At 38.4% G+C, this 12,482-nt stretch overlaps 1 protein-coding gene across 1 annotated transcript in view; it reads left to right on the top strand.

Moving 5' to 3' along the window:
• The window catches only part of lrrc75a (leucine rich repeat containing 75A), a 75,600-nt gene extending 63,328 nt beyond the window's left edge, over positions 1-12,272 (top strand). The window contains exon 5 of the mRNA XM_077541357.1: positions 7,341-12,272. Coding sequence (XP_077397483.1) covers positions 7,341-7,919 — 579 coding nt within the window. The 3' untranslated portion in view covers positions 7,920-12,272. The remainder of the gene's footprint in view (positions 1-7,340) is intronic.
• Positions 12,273-12,482: the final 210 nt, after the last annotated feature.

Below are 12,482 nucleotides of genomic sequence, written 5' to 3'. Positions count from 1 at the left end.
TTAAAAGAAGAAAAAAAAACTCACAAAGACTTGGGATCTCTTAGTTCGAATACGTCGTGCAGCGATAAAACTATTTAGAGTGTTAAACGTGCTACATCATCGCTAGCGATAAGTCTAAAGACGTTTTATTTATCCTCGAAAGGTAAGTTAGAAAAACAAGAAACAAAACAAAACATAAGGGTTTCACGAAACAAAGCACTATCGGTAACAAAAATAAAAAGTAAGTATCCATATATTATTTGCGCAAAATACACCTGGCACCTTAAAACGATGCCTGCATCCCCCCTAAAAAACTAAAACGGAAACAAAACAAAAATAAAACTACATCACCCTTCTTCACGTACGCACCATGTCCCGAACATAATAAAAACATATTTCATACCAGAATACTTTCTAAAAAACTACAATCCTAAGCCTTACAGGGGTATCCATTGAAAGAAGCCATGGTAATAATTAGAAGATATTTCATTCATACATCATCAAATAAAAAGGCTAACATCAAGACAGAAGACTCTTACAAACAACAGCTTAAAGATTTCAAAAACAGTATATTTATTAGTTTTTTTTAATATTACAAGACCGTTAGAGCGTAAAACCCTTTTTCACACAGCGCATTCGTATATACAAACCTCATAAACTTAAACAACAACAAAAATACATAAGAGACATCCGATAAAAATCGTATAGACACAAATTATAGCACTAGCGGTAACAAAACTAGAAACAGAAAAATAACCGTTTATACAAGTACACATAGAAATAAAAAGTAAGTATCCCTATATTATTTGCACAAAATACACCTGGCACCTTAAAACGATGCCTTCACCCATCTAAAAAACTAAAACGGAAACAAAGCAAAAATAAAACTACATCATCCTTCTTCACGTACGCACCATGTCCCGAACATAATAAAAACATATTTCATACCCGAATACTTTCTAAAAAACTACAATCCTAAGGCTTACAGGGCTATCCATTGAAAGAATCCGAGTTAATAATTAGAAGATATTTCATTCATACATAATCAGATAAAAACTAAAACGGAAACAAAGCAAAAATAAAACTACATCATCCTTCTTCACGTACGCGCCATATTCCTAACAGAATAAAAACATATTTCATACCCAGATACTTTCTAAAAAACTACAATCCTAAGCCTTACAGGGCTATCCATTGAAAGAATCCGAGCTAATAATTAGAAGATATTTCATTCATACATATTCAGATAAAAAGGCTAACATCAAGATAGAAGACTCTTACAATCAACAGCTTAAAGATTTCAAAAGTATGATCCCCACAATACATTCCCCCTCCACATCCTAAATCAGTTACTGCTTTTAAAAAAAGAGTTTGCGATTACAAGTCCTTTTCATAAATCAGTTTAAGAAAAACAAAAAAACAGTATATTTATTAGTTTTTTAAATATTACAAAAACGATAGAGGATAAAACCCATTTCCACACAGCGCATTCGTATATACAAACCTCATAAACTTAAACAACAAAAATACATAGAGACATCCGATAAAAATCGCATAGACACAAATTATAGCACTAGCGGTAACAAAACTAGAAACAGAAAAATAACATTTTATACGTGTACGCATCTGCAGAGGGGCTAAAACAACTTGCGCACTCAGCTCATGAGAGTGCCACCAAAACCTTCTCTAAGCCTAATCCTTTTAAAAAAAAAAATCAGTACATTTCTTAGTTTTATAACGCATCAAAAACGTAAGAGGGGGTGAAATTCTTATGTACAACACAATCTTATATACAACAGCTCAAAAACATAAAATACATAGCTAGACGTACGACAAAAACGTGAGAGAGGGTAACCTTATGATGTCAAAGACCGCCAGCTGCTTGTTTTCTCAGGTTGGGGCTGGTGTTTTGTAGAGCAGAATTTCTCAGAGAGGGGCGAATGGAGGAAAACTCCAATTCGGTCATGTATTTGGTATAGTAAGAGCATTTTAACACAGCTAAAAGCTCAAAAAATTTATTTTTTCATGTTGGTAACCCTTTAGTATTTTATTTACAAGCTTGCAAATATTCTCAGTGGTACATTTGTAGAAAATGTATATGCCCAAAGCAGGTTTACAACTCGAACTTGGGCAACGCCTCGTCGTGAGGTTCCTCTTTTGTTTTATAGGAATTATTTGTATTTTCGTGATTTAGCGTCATTAGTATTATTTTGCACAGTGAATCACATTTAGGATAACATATAAGTATGTCTTTAAATCTGGTAAATGTGGAAAATTCCATTTTGAATTGCTACAGCCCTAAAATAAAAGTGTACACACCCTTCTTCATGTACAAATACATCTATGGTGTCATGAATTCAAGCCGTGGATCCTTTCTAAAAAAAACTATTAGCCAAGGGCTTACAGGAATACCCTTTGTAAGAGACTAAGGTGTTAATCTACTAATAAGAAGCTGATTTTGGTTAAATTGTTGCAAAGATCGGCTTTAAGATTAAAGATTAAGGGTTAAGTAGAGTATAAATCTATTAACGTATCAAGAAACTCAAAGTTTCATACTTTCAATTCTCTTAGTTTTAAAAAGAAGCAGACGTCTGACCAATAATGTCCACATGCAGTTCCTGCCTGAGTTTGTGATTACATATTCTCTCCAGAAATCAGTATTTTTTAAACTAGTACAATTATCTTTTTTAAACACACACAAAAAAAAAAAAAAAAAAGGTAAACATATTTTCGCTACTCTAATGCCATACATTGTTCCGTTATCCAAAATTTATAATTTACAAATTGAATACCTTTGAATCAAATTTTTAGGTTTTACATTCATTATCAACATTTTAATACCCTAGTTTACTTTTGTAGACAAAATTATACTAACTTTATTGTGTTCATCCTACCGAGATTTCTTTATTACATTGCTATCAAATACAACGCACAAAACATCAACCGATTAATTTCACGCCTCACTCTAATTAAAATTAAAATAAAAGTGTACACACCCTTCTTCATGTACAAATACATCTATGGTGTCATAAATTCAAACCGTGGATCCTTTCTAAAAAAAACTATTAGCAAAGGGCTTACAGGAATACCCTTTGTAAGAGACTAAGGTGTTAATCTAGTAATAAGAAGCTGATTTTGGTTAAATTGTTGCAAAGATCGGCTTTAAGATTAAAGATTAAGGGTTAAGTAGAGTATAAATCTATTAACGTATCAAGAAACTCAAAGTTTCATACTTTCAATTCTCTTAGTTTTAAAAAGAAGCAGACGTCTGACCAATAATGTCCACATGCAGTTCCTACCTGAGTTTGTGATTACATATTCTCTCCAGAAATCAGTATTTTTTTAAACTAGTACAATTATCTTTTTTAAACACACAAAAAAAGGTAAACAAATTTTCGCTACTCTAATGCCATACATTGTTCCGTCATCCAAAATGTATAATTTACAAATTGAATACCTTTGAATCAAATTTTTAGGTTTTACATTCATTATCAACATTTTAATACCCTAATTTACTTTTGTAGACTAACTTTATTGTGTTCATCCTACCAAAATGTCTTTATTACATTGCTATCAAATACAACGCACAAAACATCAACCGATTAATTTCATGCCTCACTCTAATTAAAATTAAAAATACAGACAAACTTATCACATTCTAATACCTACCTCCCTCTCTTAATCATAGGCTGTAACATCCTTTGACCTTTAGATGGTGCTGTTCACCGCGGAGGGGTGACACTCAGACCTCTCCATCGGTTTCAGCTTTTTTTACAATGTCAGTCGAGGAATAGGGGTTGTTGTTCTGAAATGGGTTAAATAACCACCCTTTACGCACGAATAATCTATTTTTTCGTCTGTATTTCCAACTCCTTCAGTTAGAAACCGATCCTCTTTATTTTTTTATTTTATTTAAAAAAAAAGAAAAACCCTTTAAAGGAGACGCAACTTCGTACCCGTAAACACCGGTAAGTTTCTTTTATTTATTTTAAAAAACAAGAAGCAAATGGATAACATTTTTTTAATATTCACAACACTTTAACTCGATTAAGAGAGCCTCGTACTATTTTACATTCACGCACGCACATACCCGATAGAGGCGCCGGTGGTGGGGGCTTCCTGTCGCCCAACTTGGTGTGAAGTTTGATCGTGTTGATAAGGGGGGTCGCCGCTTCCCACGAGACCCCCCGGTTGATACCCGTTCTACTTCAAGGAGGGCCGGGGGGTGCTTCCTGCAAGACTTCAAAAGGCGTGTCCTTCCTGTGACACGATGAAAAGTTTTTTATCAGGACGAAAACAATTTATGGTTAGCAGACGGTAGAACTATGGGGGGTCTTGCTAGGGGGGAGAGGGGTATCCGGAAACATATGCTTGTTGGGGGGTGCAGAAGGTCATCAATCAATTTTGACAGGAGCCGTCTTCCGGCTTCTGGTTGGCTAGGGCTGTGAGGGGGAAGGGAGGGGGGACCGGAAAACATATGTTTGCTGGGGGTGCGGAATGTCATCAATCAATTTTGACAGGAGCCGTCTTCCGGCTTCTGATTGGCTAGGGCTGTGATGGGGAAGGGAGGGGGGACCGGAAAACATATGTTTGCTGGGGGTGCAGGATGTCATCAATAAATTTTGACAGGAGCCGTCTTCCGGCTTCTGATTGGCTAGGGTTGTGAGGGGGCGGGGGTTAATTCAAAATAACGGGTTCTGATTGGTTGGGGGGCGGGGTACCTGTCAAATTTTGACAGGTGGTCCCTCCGCTTGTGATTGGTTAGGGGGAGGTGCTTAATTCAAAATAACGGCTTCTGATTGGCTAAGAAGGTGGATGTGGGCGGGGCTTAATTCAAAATAACGGCTTCTGATTGGCTGGGGGCGGGGCTTAATTCAAAATAACGGCCTCTGATTGGTTCTAGGGGGCCATAAATCAGTTTTTGACGTTTGCTGAATTGTAGTAATATATGACTTTGATTTTGTAATCATGGGGAAGGCAGGAAGTGTTTGGTCGGTGCTGGATTTCACTTTGATTTATCTTTCTTTTCTCTTAATTTTTTTCTGACCTTTTCTCTGGTCTCCTGACCATTTAAACCTCACGACTCTGGCAAGATTCTGAAGTACCTGGTTAAGGCGAAGGGTAATGGGATATTTATAAGGCTTTAGGTGAATTAATGAGTATAAATTTATACGTATTTGCACGCACACGCACGCAAACGCACGCACGCAAACGCACACACGCAAACGCACGCACACACACACACACACACAACAAAGAGCAATGATGATAAGACGTTGAATCGGTAAGACTACCGAATGAACAATTCTGAGCTCTTAAAAAAAGAAAAAAAAAAGAAAAAAGAAAAACAATGACATTATCAAATTCATTCTGGACAAAATATTAACTTTTTTACTGCTGAAAATGGCTCAATCAGTCAAGCATCCCTTTAACAATACTTGTCAGAAATGTATCTTATTCAATGGCATGGAGATGAGCTGTTACTGTTAGACGAGCGGCTCCACACCATATACCACACTTGCTATCTTAGGATCACCAGATTGTCAAAATTAAAAACCTGGACCCTACAATTACGCTGAAAATAAAATACACAAATTCTCACCAGGTACTATTTATAACAAATTTAATCACTAGTCAGTCTGGTGATTATTGTTTGTTGAATTGCTTTAGCTAATGCTTAATGCTAGCTTGCTATCTACTAGGGGTGTTAAAAAAAATCGATTCGGCGATATATCGCGATACTACATCGCGCGATTCTCGAATCGATTCAATAAGGGCAGAATCGATTTTTTTTTTTTTTTTTTTTTTTTTTTTTTTTTTTTTTTTTTTTTAGGATTCACACCTTGAGCATGGAAGAATGTTATATGAACGGAACATTAAGCCTTAATATTTTATTTTAATGCTGTTCAAACATGAAACAGATTACAACCTCTATAAGACTGAAATTTCAGATAAATAAATAATACATTTTCATATAAATCTTACACTCTACAAGCTTACTGATTAGTATTTTCTAAATTTGAATGAGAAAAAATCGCAACAATCGACTTATAAATTCGTATCGGGATTAATCGGTATCGAATCGAATCGTGACCTGTGAATCGTGATACGAATCGAATCGTCAGGTACTAGGCAATTCACACCCCTACTATCTACTATCTACCATGCCGGTCCCACATTGCAACATTGGAAATATTGTCATAAAAACTTATCAGCTTGCGTTGAATCTGACCGGCAACCACATTAGGCTAGTAGTAGGACTACATTTAACACGGAAGCAAGAACTCGTGCTAGTTCCGGTATGACAAAAACACCCCTGTTAGCGATTAGATGTACAGTCTTCCCTCGCTATAACGCGGTTCACTTTTCGCGGTCTCGCTGTATCGTGGATTTTTTTTAAAGTGCAATTTTGCATATTTTTTTACAGTAATATACCCATTTTATAAAATTTATGAAGGTTTGAACATTGTCAATGTTTGAACAAGAGAGAAATGTGAGAACATGTAAATGCCTCAATGAGAAAAGTGTATAAATTGTGCGGTCGGGGATTTTAGAGCCTTAAAACATTTATAAGAGTTGTAAAACATAAAGCTAACTACTTCGCGGATTTAATTTATTGCGGGTATTTTTTGGAACCTAACCCCAGCGGAAAACGAGGGAACACTAGTTAGATTCATCTTATGAATCACTATGACAACCATGTGTTTGGCATACACATTCCCTAAACAATTGGCTTGCTAACTGGACTTAAAAAAAAAAAAAAAAAAAAAGGCAAGACGAGACATGCGTAAATAGCGAGACAAAACAAATCGGGCTGACAAAATCCACCAGGACTCGGGACACGAAGCTCAAAACAGGATGTTTGACACCTGCCTAAGTTAACTAGCCAGCTTTATAGCTGAAGGAGTTGCCCACCTAATAGTCAGACGTGCTGGATGCCATTTTTACACTGAGGAAGATGCAATGACATCAACAAACGGTACTGTGAATGATTGGTAGAGTCCTAATTCAATGAAAATGGCCTATATCCCGCACAACCCTACGAATGTGTTCATTTCATACTTATGAAACCTGTGCTGTACTCCGGGTTCCCCCTCACCCATGTGCTATTGAATAGTTGTGAATAAGAACATAAACAAATATCATTTCCACAATTCTACTAGTTCAAGTAGACTAGTTCAAGGCTTTTCAGAGCTTGTCATTAAGCAGATTTCGAGAGCTTCCTTCGAAACAAAAAGATCAAAGTATTAGTAAATAACGCTGATAGTCAAGTCTCTGTCAGTTTATGATATTTTGATATCACTTTTGTCATTACATTTTAACCTGAGAAAAACAATAAGTAGGTATTTTTCTTCCTATAGGATCCCAACAGTTTCCCAAGTGTGACATGGATCGACCTGGGAAACAACGTGGACATCTTCTCCCTGCCTCAGCCTTTCCTGATCAGCCTGAGGAAGCGCTGTCCCAAGCAGGGCAACCTGCCCACCATCCTGGAGTTTGGTGAGAGTCAGGCCAGCGAGCCCCCCGAGAGACTGAGAGGTATCGCCGAAGACGAGGAGACCGACGACACCAACAGGACCGAAAGCATGGGAGAGCTGCGGTCCGAGGTGGAGGAGGAGCTGGACGGCGAGCTGGAGATCGAGGAGATGATGGAGGAGCTTCTGGACTTCGACAGGGAGGCGCAAGGGAAGGAGGACGAAGACGAGAGCATGTGGACGGTCGAGGAGCAGAGGAAAGCGAGGAGGAGGAGGACACGCGAAGAAGAGTTGAGGCCGGGTCGGACGGCGGTGATGGCGCGGGACGAGGATGACACACAGAGCCGCTCTTCCCCGTTGTCTTGCTCCAGCCAATCACAGCCCTCCTCTGCAGCTGCAGAGCCAATGAGGGCGGAGGAGGATGATTTTGACAATGTGACTGACCAATCAGAGCACTTGACCTGATTGCTGCTGCTTTCTCCTCTCTGCTTAAATGATTTCTCCGGCTGTGGCGAGCTACACGTGGCAGGAGCAAGGGAAGACTTGCTCCCAGCTTGAACAAGCCAGATTTAACCAGCTGAAGCAAGGTGGCAAACGATTGGACAACAACGGTCCTGATAGGGATCTGTCAGTTATAAATTACAGAGGGAGCCTAATGCATAAAACCCACTAAGTAATTAGGGTTTGAGTCGGGACCTTCTGGTAACTTCATAGTACCTTCATGTGCCTGGAATGTGTCCCATTAACCGTTAGGTGTCTGTGATGAGAAATATTAAGCCCTCAAAATACGAACCTGTCGTCCCTGACAGCAAATTATGCATGTTTTTCAAATTACCGTAACTCCTGAACTGTTAGCGCTAGCAACGTAATTCCAACGGCTTCTGAAAGCAGAGAAGTGGAGGTTTAAGTCGATGCCTCATACATTATGGTAGTTTGCAGAATGTCATGTGAGGAGGATAAGGAAGTCATGCGTCAGAGGGGAGTGACCTCAAATCACCATAAATTCGGAACAGTTTGTGATAGCTACATAATTGACCTTACCCGTAACGCATGCCCGCATGACCTAGTAAACCAATCAAGACGCAAGACATCATGTCTGCGACGGCACGTGCGTTTTGCTGCGGACAAACAAAAGCAATCCAGCTCCTGGTAGTGCATTGCGTCACGTGGTTGTCCAAAGCCAAGAAAAAATAAATAAAATGGTTAAACGCTGTAGTACAGCTTGTGTAAGAGTGATAGCCGTTATCCCAATTGACTAACCGGCATCCTGCTGTAGTCACGGCTTGTGTAAGAAACAACTACGAAAAATGTCTGCGCTGGATCAAACTTTGTTGAAGACCACACACACGACCAGTCGAATCCCTCCAAAATGAGCAGAAACTACAATGTCTGCACGAAGGTAATGTTCTCCCTTGTTGTTTTTAGCTAAGGCTAACGATAGCTCCGGGTAGCTAACTATCCACACGTTTGTTGACTTACTATTTACTAAAAATGCCAACAAAACATTGAAACTATGAGGTAATATACTATAAATTCATTCTTAAACTGCTTGACAAGAATAATATCCAAAAACTTCAGTTTTGCCGACAGTCGGTCGAAGTCAGTGAGGCGACTCGGTCTTTTCCTGACTTCTGCTGCGGCAGACAGCGATGCGTATTTCCTTTTGGTTTTTAGCAAAATTGCATGGTGAGGGAGTGAAGATACCCTTCACTAAAAAATTTAACCCCCCCTTTGCTTGCTTCTAAGAGAAATATCAGCGTCCTGAAAATACCTGACCGAGAAATCACAAGGAAGATTTGACAACTTTTCCGTGACTGTGAATGCACTTCAGCTCATCTCGACCGGTAAATGTCGGAGGGCGCTGCTCGTTGCATTTAGTGGGCAGGGAGGGGCGTGTCACGGTAAGGTCAATTCCAACGGATTCTGAGAGCGGAGAAGCGGAGCTTTACGTTGAGAGAAAAAAGCTATGAAAATAGGATGTTGAAAATGCTATCCACTTTTAATCAATGCAGAATCAGATAGATTAGGAAGAGGACAAGAATCAAAAGTTAAAGTTAAATGGGGTCAGGGGAACTAAAACGAATTGAGCAGCTGATTGCTCACTGTCCTCGGCTGACAGTTTATAATTACATCCATGCATGCTAGCTTCTGGATTTCAACAATTTGATTTTTGCAACCACTTTACCTGCATTCAATCAATGAATAGCTTAAAAAAACAACAACAACAACAACATACGTACATGTGGGCTGATGTTAGATTTGGTTGTAGTCTGCTCGTAATTGTGGACTTCAAACAGTGATTAGATGCCATCCAGATTCTTGTTTAGGAACATAACACTGACCGTTGTGCTGATTGTAATAATGCTTCCCAATATTAATCAACCTAATATAAGCTACCGGTACTCCATGCTAATTGAGTAATGTGCTCATTTTACTTAATATCAAACAAAAAGTTGAGAAGTTTTGAATTTGGTCGATCATTTCTATTGTAGCAATACTTCTTGTCCATACTTTTTACAGCATAGCATTGAAAAGCCTGTGCCCCATTTGTAAGGAACGGCAAATTGCAATGGAAAATGTGCCAAATTTTTACTCGATGCTGATGTTAAGGAATATAAACCAACTTTCTAACAGTATGAAGTATAGTGGAAAGAAATGTTGTTACAACTGAGAAATAAACAGCAAACACCACTTTCTGAACTTTTTAGTCACCTGTTCATATTGATTTGGAGTACATCCTCTTACTCTTACACTATATAGTGCATAGCATATGGGTCAATAGGCTTCTTTCATTAATTGTTCTGTCATCCATCCATCCATCCATCCATCCATCCATTTTCTTAACCGCTTACTCTGTAATCATATTCTAAAATAGAATCCGGTACTAAAATCGATAAATTAGAGGTACTCCCGTTTAAATCAGAGGTGTAAACCATTATACTAATTATAATAACAATGCATCAGATTTATATCGTGCTTTTCTATACTATCCATCCATCCATTTTCTTAACCGCTTGCTCCTCACAAGGGTCGCGGGGGTGCTGGAGCCTATCCCATCTGACTTCGGTACACCCTCAACTGGTTACCAGCCAATTGCAGGGTGTTTTCTATACTAATAATTAAAAATATTCCATGTTATGGAGTAGAGGAATATTAGCTGTAATCTCCATGTTACACCTCAAAAATCTTGCAAGTTCCCCAGAATTTTAATGCTGCTTTATTGTTCTTGTTTTAATTGAAGAACTGATACTTGTAGATCAACACTTTGTCTAAAGCTTTATCATACAGTCGTGGCTTGTACATGTTTCTTGTTTTTGTGGTTCTTACTCAAATGGTCACACATCAAGTATTTCCGTGCAGTTCACTTTTTCATTGTGTTAAAAAAAAAAAAAAAAAATCTGTAAAATTTCAGTCCTATACTTGAATCTAACTGCAAAGATTCTTCCCTTTAACATAAGCCATGCAACCATTTCCTGTCAAAATGTGTTCACACCTGGTAATCCCACTGAGCCCTTTAAACAGTGACATGTCATGATTATGATAAATATTTGTGAAAATGTGCATACACTGCAGATCAACAACTGGTGTCATAAGCCCTTTTCACATTGCATTTAGCAGTATTATGTCAACACTTCCAAATATGGACACACTGGAAACTGGTCGCCGCGTGTTGCCGCGCGACTCTTTTACACTTGATTAAGTGCAGTGTGAAAAGGGCTTTATAGTCAAATTTCAAAGGTCAGATCAATTAATTGCACTTAGCCTCTTAATAAGAGACACAAGAGACTCTATCCTCAGGTTTATTATTTCTTTGAAGATGCGGGTGAGACAGTTTCGTAGAGTTTTGCCTTTATGCGACTGTCAATCAAATATAGACCTCTTGTGTTTGCCAGCATGTCAGTCAAAAAACCTGCATTTATTTGTACTTGCGTGCCGTGATCCATATCCAGAGATGTTGAAGTGAGAGGGCTGCACAACTGTCCTGTGAAATTCGGGCTCTGGTGCCTTGTGCAAGGGCTCCACAGCAGTGCTCAGGAAGTCAAACAGGCCTCTCTGTAGCAAGCGATCCCCACCTGTCCTTTATTTTGGAATGGGCATAGTACAGGAGTAAACTCCCACCACCCAAAATGGTCTCAAGATTAGATTAGCGTTTCCATGGTGACCAGTCAATTGTCTTTCTATCATTGTAGCCACCGTAGTAATTGTTTGGTGATTTCTTCTCCCATGCTGCACTTTGTTCATTTGTTTCACTAGCACAGCAGTTATAGCCGCGTTCATTACCACAAGCAAAATGACTAGTTTTTAGTTTATTATTGGAAGTGGTGAAATGACTGTGATGTTTACCTCAGATGTACATAGAAGGTATATGAAGGATTTATTGAATGTTGTGGGGTCACAATGCACTTTGGGTGCACCTGCACAATCTAACGAGATCCTATGTAAGAGCTTTATTAAAAATACAACCTCTATAATATAATCATGCTCAAATTTTGACGTACACTGTCATAAATTAACAATATTTTTTTTTGTGGGTGTATTTTAAAGTGGTATGGACCTTGGTATAGTGCTTGGACCCCATTAGATTGTGCACAAACCTCGTCAATTGAGTAAAAGCAACATTAATTTCCTTTGCACATTTGTTACTGTATTTTCACAATCTACCACACACCTGTGCTCGAGTATAAACAGCTTTTATCTTTCCACTGCTCATACTGATCTTTGATTTTTGTGCCACATTAGTCTTATACTGGAAATGATGCTATGTACTATTATTGATAAATTGTTACGCAATGGATCTTAATAAATAATATGACAGGAAAACAATGTCTTGCCAGTCTTTCACAGGGCATATAGTAATGTACAGACAAGTTGACAACAATTCACACTCAACATTCACACTGTTGGATGATTTTTGAGTCTTCATCTTTCCAAACAAGCAGTTTTTGGAATGCAAGCCAGCACAGATGTGGACATGTTACGCACTAAATTATACACTGTACATAAGCATTTGTCTCACATAATCACACT

This window comes from Festucalex cinctus, chromosome 13 (assembly GCF_051991245.1).
Source record: "Festucalex cinctus isolate MCC-2025b chromosome 13, RoL_Fcin_1.0, whole genome shotgun sequence".
NCBI lineage: Eukaryota > Metazoa > Chordata > Actinopteri > Syngnathiformes > Syngnathidae > Festucalex > Festucalex cinctus.
The sequence above is the reverse complement of the archived record's forward strand: the minus strand, read 5'-3'. Positions and strand labels throughout refer to the sequence as shown.